The following is an 18,703-nucleotide window of genomic DNA, read 5'->3' on the forward strand; positions in this document are numbered from 1 at the left end:
CGTCTCATTCTGTCCTGTGTTGGGTTCCATTGATTTTCCAACAATCATGCTTATTTTTCCCCTGGGATGTTGAGATGCTGCTGTTGCTGCTGCTGCTGCTGCGATACTGGGGGAGGCGAGTTATATAACTATAGATGGGGAGAACCTGGTGTGCCCTGTGATGTTTACCTGTATCTGGTTTCATCATATGATTATTGTTAAAGACGCTTACTCCTTGGAAGGAAAGTTATGACCAACCTAGATAGCATATTCAAAAGCAGAGACATTACTTTGCCAACAAAGGTCCGTCTAGTCAAGCCTATGGTTTTTCTAGTGGTCGTGTATGGATGTGAGAGTTGGACTGTGAAGAAAGCTGAGTGCTGAAAAATTGATGCTTTTGAACTGTGGTGTTAGAGAAGACTCTTGAGAGTCCCTTGGACTTCAAGGAGATCCACCCAGTCCATTCTGAAGGAGATCAGCCCTGGGATATCTTTGGAAGGAATGATGCTAAAGCTGAAACTCCAGTCCTTTGGCCACCTCATGCGAAGAGTTGACTCATTGGAAAAGACTCTGATGCTGGGAGGGATTGGGGGCAGGAGGAGAAGGGGACGACAGAGGATGAGATGGCTGGATGGCATCACTGACTTGATGGACGTGAGTCTGAGTGAACTCCGGGAGTTGGTGATGGACAGGGAGGCCTGGCGTGCTGCGATTCATGGGGTCGCAAAGAGTCGGACACGACTGAGCGACTGAACTGAACTGAACTGAACTGAAGGTCCAGAAAAAGAATGTCATGAGAAGGCTTTTGCTTGAATTTGATTTCGGGAGCAAAGGGCGTGAGAAGACGTTAAGGGGTTTAGGTTTTATTCTGCTTTGTCTCCATCACTGTCCTCCTCCCCTCCTCTCCCACCTGGCTCAGTGCTCTTTTCCTCAACTGAACTGCGTTTCTCTCGTGTCACCACCTCCCTTTCGCCTTTCGCCTTCCTCCTTCCCCTCTGCATCTCTCTGTGTGTCTCCTCTCCTCATCTTCCTTGTCTACTCCTAATTTATCCTCTCCTTATTTCCCCCGTTCTTTCTCCTTCCCTTCTCTTTTCTCTCTCCCTCTTTCCCTCACTTTTCATCTTTTTCTCAGGGATGGGGAAGGAATGCAGGCACCCAGGTACCAAGTCTTGGGGGGAAAGATTCATGCCGAGAGCCTCCTTCCAGCAGCACCTTCAAATCCAATCACCTGAGTTTAATTCCATTTTTCAGCTACATTATCCACCCCTACATGGATTATCAGATAGCTGTTTCCTAGAGAATTGCCTTAACACATTTGCATATGAAATGCTTAAACCTCAACTTATTGGTCTGAATGAATGATTACAGAAATAGTTATTACTTGTTCACACAAACTGACTCTGAAAAAAAAAAAAAGAAGCGTTCACAAATGTTCTGTGCCTTTGAAACTTCAGGATGTATTTTCTTTGTTCTAAATAGATATTATGTGTCCATTAAGCTGTAATTAATCCCCCTCCCGCCCTGATTGTCTGTTGTATTAGAAAGGAAGCACATTTCTTTCCTTTTTTTTTGACGCATGATAATTAGAAAGCTTTCATTGATAGTATGAATAATGTCAAATGCATTTGTTACCCTGGCTATTGGTAGATCCTTATGTTTATGACTGACTTAATGATGTTTAGTTTTCCTGATACTTCTGGTAGAATTGTGTTTCTCTTCCCCATGTATTTTCTTATTATGGTACACTGTGTCTTTTGACACTTTTGTGCCCCCTGCCCTTTTATTGTGATCAGACAGCCAAACTTCATCATCCTGGATTTTTAAATTAGGCTGTGTCCAGGAGAGCTATGAGAGAGCCATGGGTAGAGTCAGCAGTGCAGGAATAACCATTCTGTAGGCTTCAGTGAAAACAAAGAGAGAAGTGTATGTAAATAATCTAGTGAAGGACCATGACAGGGCCACGCAGTGTGGACTTCAGAAATGGCAGCACCTGAGCAAAGACCCAGATGCAGAGAAGTCTAGAGAGTGTTTCCCATTGCTGCTGTAACAGCAATTTCTGGTGGTCCAAAGTCCTAAATGGGTTTCACTGGGATAAAATTGAGGTGTCTGGAGGGCTGTGTTTCTTTCTGGAGGCTCTGGGGGAGGGGAGAAGCTTTTCTTGCATTTTCTAGTCTCTAGAGGCCACTGCCATTTCTCGGTCTGTGGCTTCTTCCTCCATCTTCAAAGCCAGCAGCGAAGGCTCTTCACCTCCCTCTCTGATTCTGCCTCTTCCTCCTTTCTCATCCAGAATAGTCCAGTCGCAGGGTCATCTGATCAGCAATTATATCTGCAGCCTTGGGCATGTAAGGTAACACATCCACAGGCTCTAAAGATAGAAAAGATGCTAAAGCTGAAACTCCAGTACTTTGGCCACCTCATGCAAAGAGTTGACTCATTGGAAAAGACTCTGATGCTGGGAGGGATTGGGGGCAGGAGGAGAAGGGGACGACAGAGGATGAGACGGCTGGATGGTGTCACCGACTCAATGGACATGAGTTTGAGTGAACTCCAGGAGTTGGTGATGGACAGGGAGGCCTGGCGTGCTGCGATTCATGGGGTCGCAAAGAGTTGGACATGACTGAGCAACTGAACTGAAAGATTAGAACATGGGCATCTTTGGGAAACCATTATTAACTTACCATAGAGTGGTTGACGGCTGTGTAGTGGGAGAGTATTCATATACAAGGCAGGAAATAGAAGCCGGATATGGAGGCTTTCAAACATCTCCATGAAAGACTCTGGACTTTATAGGAGACAGAAAGTTTCCTATAAAAAAAGGACTTCCTAGGAAGTTTAAGATATGTCACAGTCAGTTTTGCATCTTAGGGAGATGATGCTACTTGCTGCTACATTGGATGGTGAAGGAATTAAGGACTACACTGGGTAGGAAATTGTTGCAAACATCCATGAAACAGACAGAAGTCCCATAATACAAATGTCCTGGACACAAGGTAGTCTAGTAGCTGTGAGAGTGGAGAGGAAGGAGATGATACAAGAAACACAAGGAGAAGTCAGCCCCAGAATTTGATGACTGATGAGTTGCAAGGGGTCAGAATAGAGCAACAGATTCTATTATGTTTCTCAGTAGAGTCTTTGCTACTTTTTTCTTCAGTCTTTTGAGGCCTCCCACTATATTGAAAAATTGGGGAAAGAAAGGAGCTTTTATTTTTTTTTGAGAACCTACAATACGCAATCCTTATCTAGATACTTTATAAATTGTTTCATTTACTTGTCCTGACTACTAAGATGTATCTTTGTGGAATACAAAAAAGGAAACTGAGGCTCACAGAGTTTAGGCGATTCATCTGAGATCATCCAGGCAAAAGACGGATAGCCGGGCTTCTAGTCAAGACCAGGTAACTGCAGGGCTTCTCTGTGAGTGCCCTGCAGGATCCCCTGTACCTGGGGTTGGTGGCTCAACAGGTAGTGGTTGAACTGCATTTCAGAGCTGGGGCAGTGAGTGCCCTGTGTGTGCATACTTCTCCTGAAAGACACCTGGCCCTGGAATGCTTAAGAACTCTGCCTCCAGGACATTCCTGGTGGTCCACTGGTTAGGACTCTGCACTTCCACTGCAGAGGGTGTGGGTTTGATCCCTGATCAGAAACTAAGATCTCACATGCCAGGTGGCCAGGGGAAAAAAAAAAAAAGAACTCTGCCTCTTGGAGGCAGCATTTCCCTTCCCCTGCCCCGCCCCTGGCCCAGGATCTTAAGAAAGTAACTCTTTGTGTAACTAGTGCCCGGCCCATGGAACTCAAGCATGGTGGGCAGAGTTGTTCATGGTCCAAACTGAAGCAGGAGTCAGGAAACCTGACCCAGAGCCTTCACTGGCTTGTGTGACCTTAAGCAAGTCCCTTCCCCGCACTGGGATTTCTAAAATGAGTTGGTTGATTAGTTAAGCTCCTTTGTCTCCCCTGGATATAATTTGTTATGCTCTGATGAATAATCTGCAATTTCTAGGCCAGCACTATTCAATAGAACTGTCTCTGATGGTGGGGATTTTCTCTGTTTTCACTGTAAAACATGGTATCAGCTGAGTCCTTGGAATATGGCTAGTTATGTCTAAGAATATGAATTTTTAATTTAATGTTAATAAAATTTAAGTAGGGACACAATGCTATTAGCTACTAATTCGGAGACTGTAGTTCTAGACTCTAAATTGTCTGCTTATTCAACAAGTGAAATGGGTATGTTTATGAGTTTCTACGTCCGTGGTGTTGTTCAGCTGCTAAGTTGTGTCCAACTCCCTGCAACCCTGTAAACTGCAGCACTCCAGGCCTCCCTGTCCATCACCAACTCCTGGAGCTTGCTCAAACACATGTCCATTGAGTCAGTGATGCCATCCAACCATCTCATCTTCTGTTGTCCCCTTCTCCTCCTGCCTTCAATCTTTCCCAGCATCAAGGTCTTTTCCAATGGATTGGCTCTTCGCATCAGGTGGCCAAAGTGTTGGAGCTTCAGCTTCCACATCAGTCTTTCTAATGAATATTCAGGGTTGATTTCTTTTAGGATTGGCTGGTTTGATCTCCTTGCTGTCCCAGGGACTCTCAAGAGTCTTCTCCAGCACTGCAATTTGAAAGCATCAGTTCTTCAGTGCTCACCCTTCTCTATGGTCCAACTCTCACATCCATACATGACTACTGGAAAAACCATAGCTTTGACTATTCAGACCTTTGTCTGCAAAGTGATGTCTCTGGTTGTTAATACCTCTGTAACTTTGGGAAAAAGACTTCTTTTTTTCCTCTATGCTCCTTGCTTTAGATCAGAGAGAGCATGGCATGACTTCACTGGGATGTGGAAAAATGTCAGATCAAGTTACAGAGGTAGAAAGTTTTAAACATACTAATTACACTTGTTCAATAAGCAGAGACTTTAGGGTCTAGAACTGCGTTCTCTGATTTAGTAGCTAATAGCAATGCATGCCTATTTATATTTAATTAAAATTAAATTAAAATTTTATTTCCTAGATCATGCCTGACATGTACTAAGTTCTTAATAAGCATTAGTGGCATCAAACATAAATTGCATTTGGCTCGTTGTCACCTGCTGCTGGCCATTTGTTCTGAAATTAATGCTTATTGAGTCAGGTCCAGTGTTTCGTGTAATATACACCAAAAAGCAGGCAACAACAAGACTTGGATGTGTAGCTTTCATTATCCCATTTTACAGACGAGGACATTGAGGTCCAGGGAGGCTCACTGACTTGCTCAAAGTGATGCACCTAAGGACTGACAGGTGTGGGACTGAGACCCAGTTTTCTTGACTGCAAGTCCAGGACGTGTTCCACGCTATCACAGCTGCGCTGGCTGCGGGCAGCGTTTGGGTCCTGCCACCATCCGCTCCCTCCTTGTAGGTGCTGGCGCTGGAAGCTGGCAGGGCCACCTGTCTGCAGGGACGGCTCCCAGCTCCAGGCCTTCAGCTGCCAGTTGCGAGCACACTCATGTAATCTTAATGAACAATGTGCAAAGCCATTAAAAACTCAATTAGGGCTTTCTTTTTATTGCCGACGTGAGGAAATGCAATCCTGAGGTGCTCATGTGTAAACACAATGGCCACCATCTGCTGCGGAGAGGCGTTTTTGCCTCCAAAAAGGGGATCTGTGTCGCAGACACATCAATAACGGGGCTCTTATCAAGGCATTATTATGCACGAAGGGGAAAAAAATGCAAAATTTATGGCCAGCCAGAGAGTACTTCCTGGTTTAATTCCACAGTTTTGGGGACTATGTGTAATAACTATGAGGAAAGTAAGGCTGTTTTATGTTCCTGATCACGCCAGTAGGTTTTTGAAGGGGAGGAAAAAAAAATGGGGAGGGGGGAGAATGTATTTACAGCCTTTCCCTTTCTTGTTTCTGACTGATATCGCATAATGACAGGCTCATTTTTGATCTCCAGGAAACTGACAGCCCCGGGATGGTATTAATTAAGCCAACCTGTTGATCAAAGATGGCCCCACTGTGCTGCTGATGTATGCGGGCTTTCATTCCTGAGCAGTCTCTATGACGGCAGGCAGGCCTGCACTCAGCCCAGAGATAGCCTTCCTTCCTTTCTAGAGGGCCTGGCCAGACCTCTGTAAGGTGGGCTTGATGTGCGTGGGGCTGTAGATGGCTGGATCCCACCCTTCGCTGAGACACCAGGCTTGGCTATGGACTGCTGCGGCTTCCTGCCTCTGTGCCTTTGCACGTGCTGTTTGATTTACTAGAAATGCCCTCCCAAACTGCCACCAGGAGCACTTCAGTGGAAGGGACCGACCCCAGCTGGGAAAGAGGAGAGGCTTGCATGTTCTGATGTGTGGAGTTCAGAGCTATATCACCTGTATCTCTTTAGATCTTCTGATCTACACTAAACCTGATAGGCTGACAGTACTCCTGTGGAAGGGGCATCAGGAGAGGAAAAGAAAACAGCCCCGTGCAGTGATGCAAATACTGGAGGAAGCCTGTTGCCTGGCCACCGGTGGAGGAAGAAATCCATCATGAAGGATGATGCCAAGTGGAATTAAGAGCTAACTGTAGGGGGCAGTGGTGAGCATAGACCCTGATGGAGGAGGGGGAGAAAAAAAGCCTTGTGGGTTTGCAGAAAGAGCTAGCCCTAGAACCTTCCGATTGTTGGGGCCAAAGCAGTTGTATTGTGTGTCCCCTGAGTCTGTTCCAGGGCAGAGAGACAGGAACAAGAAACAAGAGCCATCACAAATGATGGTAGGGGAATATGGGGGAATTTGCATCTGGAAGTGCCCTGAGGACGAGGGGACTGGTGTCATTCCTTGGGGTGCTGTGGGCACTTCTGGAAATATCAATACATAGGGAGTGTTGCTTGGTGCTGGCGTTCCTGCAGGTACAGGAAGGGGCTTTAAGCTTGGTCAGATTCTATTATCAGGGTTCATAATATGCTCAGTGATTGGTGAGGTTTGGCTTCTGTTCACTCTTAAGATGCCAGCTCAGCTCAGTCCATTCCTGGAAGACGTCCTGACTCACCCTGGTTGTGTAGTTACCCCTGCCTCTGTGTCTTGTGCTCACGGGCTGTGCTCCACTCCAGCCAGGCTGGGTTTGCTTCAAGGTCCTCTGTGGTCACTGCCTCTACAGCTCAGAGGCACCTTCCTCTGCCTCTGCTACCATGGCTGCTACCCTCTCCACACAGACTCTCCTTCACTGAGCCCTGGTTCAGAGACTCTAGTCTCTAGAGTTCGGTTCAGAAATTGGGGTTGGGTATGCCTGTTTGGTAGACCTGAGATCGTGTGTCTGAGTCCTAGCTACAGAGGAGGCTGGGACAGAGGGCACCTGGTCTTTTCCATTTCCAAAGAGGAAGTGGGCTCTGCTTTAAAACTTTAGGGGTTCCCCAGACATGGGAAGAGAGTTCAGATACTGAGTGGCCAGACTATAGGGCACATTTCTGCTCCAGGTCACAGGTCCGATGAGCTTGGAAGATGGCCTGAGAACATGTGGGAGTGGGTGTCTGAGGAGCCATGGATGACGCAATGGTTCCATGGGCTAGTTGCTCTGAGGAATTTCCACTGCTGAAATGTGGGTCTTCCCTGCTCTTTTCCCAGAACTTTTTCTTTTTCTGTCCAGATTGGGAGCCAAATGGTTCAGCCCTACATTTTGCTTTTTATACCATGCTTCCATTATAAGACATTCATGGTGACAGGATCTAATACTGCAAGGGACCTTTTACACTTATATAGTAGCACTCAGATTCCCTGGGGCACCTGCTGTTCAGGCAGTGCATACCTGCTGGCTTCTGATTCAATCTGCCATCCTTCTTCTATATCTGGTTCAGTAGCTTAGCAGTATGTTTGGTCATATTAACACAAATATCTGCAAAGGTGCATATGTTACTTTCCATGACAAAAGGGGCTTTGCAGATGTCACTGAATTAAGGGCACTGCAGTGGAGGGATGATCCTAAACGTCTGGGTGGATCCTAATTGTTCAGGGTCCTTTTAAGAAGGAGATAGGAGAGCCAAAGTCGGAAAAAGATGTGTCTGTGGAATCAGAGGTTGGAGTGATGGCCTTCTGAAAATGGAGGAAGGGTCCATGAGCCGAGGAATGCAGGCAACCACTGAAGGCAAGAAAACAGTTTATCTCCTGAAGCCTCCAAAAGGGAAAGCAGCCTTATAACACCTTGATTTTAGACTTCTAAAAGAGAGAATACGATTGTGTTGTATGAAGCCACTGAGTTTGTGGTAATAGTTACAATGGTTATTGGACACTAATCCAGGTCTAAATCTTATGTCCCCAGGTCTCTACCTGCTTGTCTGCCAAGCCTCTTTCTGCCTTCCTAAGGCTCTCAAGTCTCTTGTGAGAATCCCTGGGGTCGGTCTTGAGTGCATGAGTATAAGAACATACTTATACTCTGGACTCCTCATGGAAGCCCACTGCCTGCAGGGCATAGGAGGAGACCCTCGCCACAGTTGCTGTTCTGGATGCCCTTCCCAGTGTCACCGTACCCCCCATCCTGTGGGCAGACCAGATGCTGCTGAGCTTCCATCCACGTCCCCAGAGGGTCCTCTCTTACACTCTGTCACCTGGACTCCAAGGCAGCCTCATGGGGACATTCCTGAGCAGGGCTCCACTAGTCCCTTCTGGCCTGACCCTCCCCTCCTTTGCAGGTCGGCTGGGTGGGGAGGCGTGGGCGGTCATCCTTTTCTTCTGTTTGTTTCCGTTTTCTTATATATCTCTCTGATCCTTGCCCCCTAATGTATACCTTTCTGTCTGGTCTACAGGCCTGAGGATGCATGTGAAGTCCCACAAGTTGACATTGGGGGTGAGGGTAGTGGTAGTGGGGAACACGGTTTGCCCTAATGCAACCCACTCTGGTCCCCCTGAGACATGAAGTATCTTAACGAAGGTTCAGGATGTTTCTTTCCTTCTTGAGGGTTTTTTTTTCCGTGAACCCATGCTTTTCATTCTCAGCCTTTCCTACTTCTTTTCACCCAAGGACGCTTCTCTCAATGATGTCCCTGTTTGGAGCATCTCGCAACCTTGCTTAGTAACTATCATTGCTCATGTTATCTGCTTAAGTAAAGGGACTTGCAGGAAGTTGGGGTTCCGCAGGGATGCCAAAATAATAACAATAATGCTAGTTGCAGAAGTAAACGTCAGATGTTCAACAGCTTAATGACCCAATAATAGTTTATTCCTTGCTTGAAGTCCACAAGGAGTGTTCCTAATAGTGATGGCCTTCCTCGTGGTCATGGTCATTCGGGGAACTGGGTTCCTTTAATTGTGGCTTTGCTGTCCTTTAGGCTCCTGGAATCCTGTCATTTCAGTTGGTGGACAGGAAAAAGACAATGTGGCAGTGATTCTGGGGCCTGAATATGCATACAGATCACCTCATGATATTGATAGAATGCAAATTCAGATTCAGTAGATATGGGGTGGGGCCCGAGAGTCTGCATTTCTTACCAGCTCCCAGGTGATTCTGAGACTCCTGGTCCAGGAATCATCTTGTGAAGGATGAGATTAAAGGAGGATGAAGCAGTGGGAGCCAGGTGAGGGTAGAGGTTGTCCGCCTTGAAGAATCAAGCCAGGAAGTGGCAGACTTCATCCTTAGGACCTGTTGGCTGGAACCCAGTTGCATGGCCTCGCCAAACTCTGAAAGGAGGCTGGGGAATATAGTCCAACTCTGCCCAGCACAGAGAGTACAGGCTTGCTAGTCAACCAGCAGTTTCTCCTACATGAAGGCTTGATGGAGGGCCATGCACTCATGGAGGCTGCACAATGAAGAGGATTCCTAGACTTGCTGGGGTGGATGTGTGTTACCTGGCTCCATCCCATCAGTGAGCCTACTTCATCACTAGAGCTAGGATGCAAAGAAGGGGGAACCTGAGCTGGTGCATGGGAAACTTTCCTGACTGACTGTGCTGTGGGCAGTAAGAAACCAGGTGTGTGAACTGGCTGGAGGGCAGGTGCTTAAATGTCTCTGGGGCATCCCAGGATTCTGACACCGCTTGTTTCTCAGGCTGCCTTCCCTATCTGCAGATGCACCCCACTCTGTGCCCAGGGGCTTGTGGGGCTTGTGAGTTAGCACTCTCCCCTCCCAGGAAGATCTTTGGAACCCTGTGGGATGCAGATCAGCAAACAGGTGAGGGCACGGGTGCCGACTTCTCTCTGCGCCTCTTTCCCCGATGCAGTGGCGCCTTCCTTGCTGCCTGGAGGGTGTGATGATTAGAGACAACATCTGACAAGAGACAGCTCCCCATGTACCTGGGTTGCTGCCTAGCTGTAAACTAGGAAGTTTGATTTGCTTGGAAACATGGGTAAGATACTGCTTTTGCTCTACTTTTCAAGGCTCCTACTTAGAGGGTGGGTGAGTTTTCTGCTTGGATATTGAAAGTTATTGGATATAAAAGTCTGGTAGCCATTGGTTCAGGTTGCTGCCTTTATCACCTTGCTTCTTGTTGGCTTATTTCAGGAATGAGCCTTAGGGATCTGGGTAGAGTTGGAAGGAAGGAGTCTTCGATGGTCCAACTACTTTGCATGCTGGTTCAGGGGAGAAAGTGCAAGAAAGCCTAATTTGTCCTCAAGTCCATGTTCCTTTCTCTAATCCAGCTCTGTAATAAAGTGGAGATTTTGAACTCTGTCTCCTGTGTCTATTTTAAAATTTATTCTGAACCCAGAGAATACAGGCTGTAAATGACCGGTACCCTTTAGAACCCCAGGATATGGATTGCCTAGCACTGAGTATCTGGCAACTGTTAGTCTTTTGGGGATTAGAGTGAAAGAATGAGGCTACTGATAGGTATTGAAGTGGCTCATCTTGGTTGAGGATAAGTAGTCTTAAGGCTTCATTCTGATTGAAGATTTTAGTGCCTAAAATAAGATTTCAAAGCAGCAGTGGTTTTCTTGGTGGGAATATTCATTGCACAATCACTTGAGTTTTATCTACTGTGTTTTATGATGCAGTTTATTCCATAGACTCATAAGACTCTTAAGTCATAGAGTTCGGCCTCACAGTTGATGGTGAAAGTTCCTTAGACGTCTGCTCAATTTGTCCAGACTCTGCTTAGCCACCTGTGGCGATGAGGGACTCACTTTGTCCCCGGGTAGTCCACCCTAGTTTTGCATCCGTTCTACTTGTTAAAAGGGCCTTTGAACTGAAATGTGCCCCGCTGTGGCTTCTTTCATAGGGCTGCTCTCTCAGATGACCCTCATCAGGGAACTGTTGCCACAATAACGCACCTGGCAAACCAAGAGAGAAGTTACAAGCACACTTTATTCTCACACTCCTGGGTCTGAGCCTCTGTTGTGGCTTGGCTGACCCAGGCTGGGCTTGTTGGCTATGTGGCTGCACTCCCAGTTACATGGGAGGCCTGGCTGGGTTCTTTACTCTCCATTGGGCTTATTTCTTTTCCACACGTGTCTGTCCTTGATCTCAAGCCGAAGAGGCAGCAGCAACCTGGGGCACGTTCTTCTCCTGGAAGACAGCAGTAGTGCAAGAGGGCAAGCCTGGCTAGGCAAGCACGTTTCAAGCCTCATTCTCCTAGCATCCTGCTGACCAAAGCAAGTAGAGCCCAAAGCATGGGATGAGGACATGCTCTCTGCCTCTGTTGGAAGTGGGGGCAAGTCAAAGGCAAAGAGTGTGGATCCAGGGAGTCATGTTTTCTGCAGCCCATAAAAATAGCATCAACTTTGAGGTTGAAGAGAATCTGGGTCTCATCCTTCCTTGTCTGAGTGGTCCAGGGTGAGTTATTCAGTCTTTCAATAAAATGAAAAGCCTTCTTCTCCCAGGGTTGTTCTGAAGATTAAATTGAACAAAATATAAATAAGAAACTAAGCCTCACACTGGTACTCCTTAAGTTCTCAGCAAGTATTACTTACTCTCCATTCCATCTTTCAGTCAGTTCTTACATATCTCCAAGGTCTTCTTTGCTTTCTTGAGTATACTGTACTTTTATATGTCCTCCTCTGGTATATTTCTCATATTAATGCAAGGCTCAAGGTGTAATATGTTAGAACAACACCCTGGTGTTGCAGAGCTTCTGCTTCCATTGAGACCACCTGAGCTTGAATGAGGTTTTATTTCACCTCATTTCATCCATGGAGGTTACAGTCAACTAAATTCCTGAGTTTCTATTCCATGCTTCCTGTAGGAGCTACTGGTTTTACTGAGTTTTGTTGTTGTTCTATATGTATTTATAGACTGTTTACTTTCTAGAAATATTTTTTGTGCATTACCTTCTCTTAATTCTTACGAAACCACCTTGGTGAGTAACACTTTATTCCCAGTTGCAGAAGAGGATACTTGAATTCAGAAAGGAAATGTGGGTTCCTGGGGGTCAACCAGACCCTCCTAGAGGGACTGGATTTCTGGCTACTGTGTTTCCGGGTGTGACTGATTTTCAGAAGGATTTTCTTTCTCTCTCCTTGTCTCTACCTCCCGCCCTTTTTGTGGGTCTCCAGGATCCTTCATGATGGTGAACAGTTCTGGGAGGGCCTCTGGCCAGAAGGCCCACCTTCTCCTGCCGACCCTGAAGGAGAATGACACCCACTGCATTGATTTCCATTACTACTTCTCCAGCCGTGACCGGTCCAGCCCAGGGGCCCTAAATGTCTATGTGAAGGTGAACGGTGGACCCCAGGGAAACCCCATCTGGAACGTGTCTGGGGTGGTCACCGAGGGCTGGGTGAAGGCAGAGCTTGCCATCAGCACCTTCTGGCCACATTTCTACCAGGTATGGTGTTTTATCATAGTTTGACTTTTTTTTTTTTTTGAGTAATTATCTATATACCGCTTGCCCTCTTGTTTAGAGGTTTGGTCTAGAAAGGATTTTATGTACTCACTTGTTCACCTCGTGGTTACCAAGCTGCTTCTGCTAATTAGTCCTGGAGGATGCAGGAGAGATCCAGTATAGCCCCTGCCTCCCTGGAGATCACAGTTTGCAGGAGGAGACTGATTGATACTGTTTATTTATATAAACACAGCATAGTGGAATGCGTGTGGATTCCATGGGATGCTGGAAGGATGCAGACACTGAAGCCTTCTAGCAATAATTTTATAACAATCTTACGAGGGAGGTGCTATTATTATGCCTATTTTACAGATGAAAAATTGAGGTTCAGAAAGGTAACAAGTCAAATACTTCCCCTGGGGAAGAGGGTGTCTTGGGGCAAGATAGTGAGGATGACTCCTAAGAGGACAAGACAGCCAGGCTGAGTCTTGAAGATGAACAAACACTTATTGAAGAAGGAAGGGAAAGGCATTTGCATTGATGGAGGTGATGGATTGAAGGAGTAAATGAGAGATTTTGGCAGAGTTTGGAAAGTAGGTTGCTTATAGGTATATTGAAAGGAAGATATACTGGGGGCTAAACCTGCAGGGCTGGGTAGGTCACGCAGGGCTTTGAATGCCAAGCTGAGGAGAGTAGATTTATTCTCTAGCCTACTGCAGCACTACTCAGACCATCTGTGGTGGAAGACCAGTTTTTCCTCCTTAACTCACTGTGGACCAATACTCATAAACTGCAATAAAAGTGTCACAGCAAGGCCAAATTGCTGGAACACTTTCTGAACACCTCTTATCTCATTGTGGACTGTTAACAGACACGGTACATGATGCCACCAGCCCATGGGCACACTTAGAGGAACATAGCTCCATGTTGTCATGGCCCAGGACTGTTGAAAGTTTTTAAATTACTTTATTAAGGTACAATTTATATACCATAGAATCCACTTATTTTAAGCATGCAAGCCAGTGATTTTTAGTAAATCTATTGAATTGCAGAATCATCACCATAAACCAGCTTTAGAATGTTTTCTTCCCTCCTTAAGCTCCTTTGCGCCTGTTTGCAGTTGATATCCATACACACAGATGGAAGGCTTTAAGTCAGAAAGTGACATAGTCAGATCTATTTTTGGAGAAATTTCTCTGGCGTCTAAAGCAGAAGAGGGACCTAAGGGTGGCAAGCTGAATGCCTGGGAGATTCGTAGGCATCCTTCAGTTCAAAACTCACGGTACAGTTCTATCCGATGTACTGTGAAATCAGTTGTGAACAATAAGTAAATGAACGGACATGGCTGTGTTCCAATAAAACTCTATTGCACAAAAAAAGTGATGGACCAGATTTGGTCTCCAGGCCATAGTTTGCTGAATCCTGATGTGGGTGATAAAGCTGAGGTCCAGAGATGGACAGTGAAGTCCAAGAGCACACAGCAATTCATTGGCAAAGTTGGGACTAAAACCCTGGTGCCCTGGTCCTGAAACTGCCCCTGTTTCACTAAGTGTAGCTTCAAGAGTCTCTGTAAGTCCATGGATCCCCTCAAGGAGGCCTTAGCGTTCCAATTTAGAAACCCCCTACCTAGGACCTGATGCAGATGGATACAGGATGGGGGCCGCAGGTGCAAGGAAGGATAAAGAGCAAGAAAAGTGACCCAGGTGAGGGTTAGACCCACCACTGACCTTGCTCTTTGATGGGTATAGAGGGGGGAAAAGGATGTGTCCTGGGCGTCTCTTATGTCTCAGCTCTGTGGTAAGCATATATTTGCTTCTCATTTATCTGATAGTAACTCCTGTGTTGGGTGGCACCATGTCCTGTGTTCCAGAGTAAGGGATATTACTGGTCATTTTAGATCCCCATAATTCTGCCTAGGTCCTCTGGCTCCAAGCTCAGTTTCCTGCTTTTAGGAGCGGGGTGGGGGTAGGGGGCCGGGGGGGAAGCGTGCCCATCCTGAGAATTGTTTGCTCACTAGCAGTGCAGTGTTGGGTCTGCCCCATTATCATTCTGAGCACAGTTTTCTCATTTGTAAAATGGAGAGGTGCATGGGTCCGTGGATTAAATGAGGTAGTATGTAACTTATATCAGGCTCACAGTGAGCCCTGCAGTGTTTTGCCAGGAGGAGGAAGTGAGGGGAGAGCAGACAAAAAGGATGGAGTGGGGGGGGGTCCTCTTTAAAGAAACACTGGCTCTGGCTGAGTTCCGAGCCGTCCCTGTGATGAGCAGCCTCATCTGGGAGAAGATTCTGATTTCCAACCTGTTATGCCACAGTGTCATTTCATTCCATCTCCTCTGCTCTGAGCTTTGTGGTGAGAAAGCCACTAATGCGCTGAGAGCAGCAGTTTAGAAAAGGCATGGGCCTCTCAGACACACACAGAGCTGTGAGTGGATAACCCCGTGGCCACACTCACAGGTGTACACATTTACCATCCGGTTCTCAGACTCACCACACACCCAGGGACACCACCCACATGTACGTCTGGGGAGAGAAAAGGGGGCCCATCTGGGGATTCAAAGAAGTTTGCAAAATGAGCTTGAAAATTCATCAGACCCCCAGCTCTGGATCTGCATGTCTGATTCTGTGGATTAAATACCATTTTGGTTCTCAGCGGTGCTGGGCTTCAGACCCCAATGGCTTATGTATTCATTTATTAAAGTCATATTTCACAGTCCTAAAATTGACTTGTAGCTCTGTAACAAACAGGGACTTTTCATCTTTCTTATTAGTGGGCTCTCTGCACCAGGCCTTCAGCAGGGCCTGAGATGAGAAGGGCCCCCCTCCTCCCCCCCGCCATCCACCCCTCACTGGCCTCCTCTCGGGGGAGCAGGGGCTTGTCCAGTGCAGCTGAAGCCGTGCTGCACGTGGCTGCTCCTTTCCAGGTGATGTTAATTCTATTTCAGTTTTTAATGATTCTGAACTTTTCTGTCTCAATATTTAAAAAAATAACTTTAATTAATTGTGCCACCACTTGCTCGCTCTATTCTCCATCACCTGCCTCAGTGAAATTGCCTTATTATTCAGCTATGTAGACCCCCGAAATTTAAGACTCGCTCGACTTGTATTTAATTGGAACATGAAGCCCAGTCCCTTTCTCAGACGTTCCTCTGGCCTCTGGTGTTCTGTGCAGTTGGTCCCTTCATGCACAGTTGAGGAGGCGTCATGGGGTGGGGAGCAAGGCTCTACCTTCTTTAAACCCCACCCCATCTCTTTCATTCACCCATCTCTCCTCCCTGCTAGGCAGCAAACCCTCCTCCTTCTCTTTTACGCAGGCCTCCTTGGGCTGATGTGGAAAAGAGCGTCTTGATTTCACCCCAAGCAATCTCCCCATCATAAAAATATACGTAGTCCTCTTCCAAAGGGAAGTTCTGGTTAGCCAAGATTTTTCTGTCTCTTATCTTTTGAGAAGGTGTTTGCAGCCCCTTGAAATGTTTTGCTCCACCGGTTCTCTGCTTGAGGCCTTCAACGGTGACCAGAAAACGTCAAGTCCTTTAAACTGTGTCCTGACGTATCCACATCCTCCCCTAAACGGGCACATACCCTGCTTTTTGGAGGGTTTGAGGGGTGACTCATCTCTGAGCTTCTCTTGGGACTTGACTTCCTGGCTTGGCCCAGCAGTTCCTGCAATGGGAGAGGTTTGTCCCTTTCCAGGCAAGCTCCATTCCCCCAGTACCAGGAGGTCTCTGAGGGTCTGGGACTTGCGGGTGCGTAGTTGATAGGACTCACGGCCGCCTTGGGGTTGAAGACTTTGCTGCAGGGAAGGTGTGGTCCAGTTCTGCGCCCCAGTGTCCCTGTCTCCATATGCTGACATGGAGCACCATGGATGGTCTTCTGTCTTCCCCCACCCACCCTTCTCGTCCCCTGTACGCAGATGGCACTAGAGGAGCCTTCTTTTCACACAATTCTTCACTTACTCACTTCTCCCGTTCCTGACCCTCATTCCTCAAGGGCCTTGGTTGGGGTTTTCTTATGAGCGTGCTTGGCTTGAAGATGATGATTCTGCCTCACTTCAGAACACCTGAGCAGGTCTTTCTGTCACCAGGGGTCTTGACATTACCCTGGCCCTTTGTGGTGTCTCTCTCCAGGAACTGGAGCTGGTAAGATGCTGGGTGGGATCTTCCTGACCAGGACCCCCACACCAGAAGCACGTTGACAGGGTGACCCTTTCCACCTGAGGCCGCAGCCGTCTTCTCAGGCACCTTCTGACCTAAAGAGAGGACTCCAATCATCCATATTCCCCAGAACATGGTCAGTCGGGAACCTGGCCCTGGGGCCCGAGCTGCAGCTGTGACAGCTGCTTTTCCTGAGCCATACAAGACCAAATTCTGTTCTGCTGTTCTGTTTGTTTACGAGGGCTTCCTCTTTTTTATCAGCAGTGAGAATTCAGAGGGGCACTCACATTTCTCCTAATGTTTGAATGTCCCTGGTCATGCTGCTACCCTAACAATCTTTTGCTGTAGCCAAACCTGACCTCTCTAACCATGTTCCATGGTCCCCTGTCCCATGACTTCTTACAAAACCTCCTTGTGATCAGAAGCTTGAGCCATGAATCCCAGCGATTATTTGCATTGCCTGGATCTTGTTCAGAACTATAAAGCATGCAAGGATGGATAAGGGGGTGTTTGGGGCTTTGGGACTATATGTAATTTCTACAGGCTGTCCTTGCCAACTTCATCTCCGTCCCCATTGCTTCTCCGTGACTCAGGTTTGCAATCCCATAATCTACTGATGGCACATTCTAGCCACCACTTGAGATCTCCCTCTCCAGTGCCTGGCGTTATGCTCCCCAGGGTTGGCCCTTGTTTCTGGAAGCACGCGGCTTACCCAGGCTCATGTGTGTGGGCCTGAGAGTCAGCCCCCTTGTGAGAGTTCAGTGTTTGGGGGACAAGCTCAGCAAGTGAGTCCAGGTAGGCCCAAGCCCATCCATCCTGGGCCTGTTTCCTTTTCTTTCCTTTCTGGGGAAGGTGGTGGACTTCTTGGCACTCTTGCTGATACCCCCAGCCTTGTGACTCTCTGCTCTCCGGCCACTGAGGGCTCTATCTCATGGCAGTTTGCATGACTTTTTTTTTTGGCTCCTGTAGGTTCTGTGAGCATTCTGCTCTGAGCACTCTGGCAGTGATGGGGAGAATATTCCCCATCTGTTCTGGGAGGTAATTTCCTTCTGAGTTGCATCCAAACCTGTCTTGTGTTGTAAACATACCACAGACCCTGCTTCTAATATCTTGTGATCCTGGAGCCTTCATCAAGGATTCTGTGGGTTGTCATGGTCCCCTTCCCCTTGCTTCTGCTCTCTGTGCCCTTCCCCTTCCCAGCTTGCATAGCACCTGCAACCAGCCACCCATGCCTCTTAATTTCCATGTACCTCCCCACATGGACCCAAAGCCCAGCCACCACCAGTGTCCACCTTTCATAGCTCACATCAGAGTCTGGTGAGTGTAGGAACCTTAGTGGAAACTTGGGGTGAGGGCACAAGGGGCTGTCACATTGGGAAGTCCATTTCTTCTCCACCATTCCCTTGAATTTTCCTTCTCATCTCCCATCCCTCTATCCAGAGTAAGGGCAGTAATAACAGTACCATTCATCAGCATTTACGATATGTATTGTCAGCATTTTACAATTATTCATTTACTTCATAAAAAAGCAGTACCTTCTTCCCCTTATTTCTTACAGTATATTACTCTCTCCTATTTGAGAAACCCAAGTCTCACCTACCATGGCATGTTATAGAAAAACATTTCCAAGAGGAATTCGGATGAATAAAAGATTCTCTATCGCATTATAGAATTCTTATTTGCCGGGGTCCAGCCCTGACTGATCCAGGGTATTCGAAGGAGAGATGGCTTCGGTGACCTATTTATTTATTTATCAAAGATATAAAGAGTAATAGAATGAGGATAGCTCAGTAGGAAAATCAGTGGAGAAAAGAAGCTGAGTAGCTTGGTTTACGCGGAAAATCAATATAACCCGTGACACCAGGTTAGC

At 47.0% G+C, this 18,703-nt stretch overlaps 1 protein-coding gene across 23 annotated transcripts in view; it reads left to right on the forward strand.

Annotated features, from left to right (window-relative positions):
• The window catches only part of PTPRT (protein tyrosine phosphatase receptor type T), a 1,155,226-nt gene that overhangs the window by 403,797 nt on the left and 732,726 nt on the right, over window positions 1–18,703 (forward strand). For all 23 annotated transcript variants that reach the window (XM_086331749.1, XM_086331754.1, XM_086331755.1 and 20 more), the window contains exon 3: window positions 12,413–12,684. In XM_086331749.1, coding sequence (XP_086187875.1) covers window positions 12,413–12,684 — 272 coding nt within the window. The remainder of the gene's footprint in view (window positions 1–12,412; window positions 12,685–18,703) is intronic.

Source organism: Bos grunniens, chromosome 13 (assembly GCF_055505025.1).
Source record: "Bos grunniens cultivar Pamir isolate PY7600 chromosome 13, Bosgru_T2T1.0, whole genome shotgun sequence".
NCBI classification, from domain to species: Eukaryota; Metazoa; Chordata; class Mammalia; order Artiodactyla; family Bovidae; genus Bos; species Bos grunniens.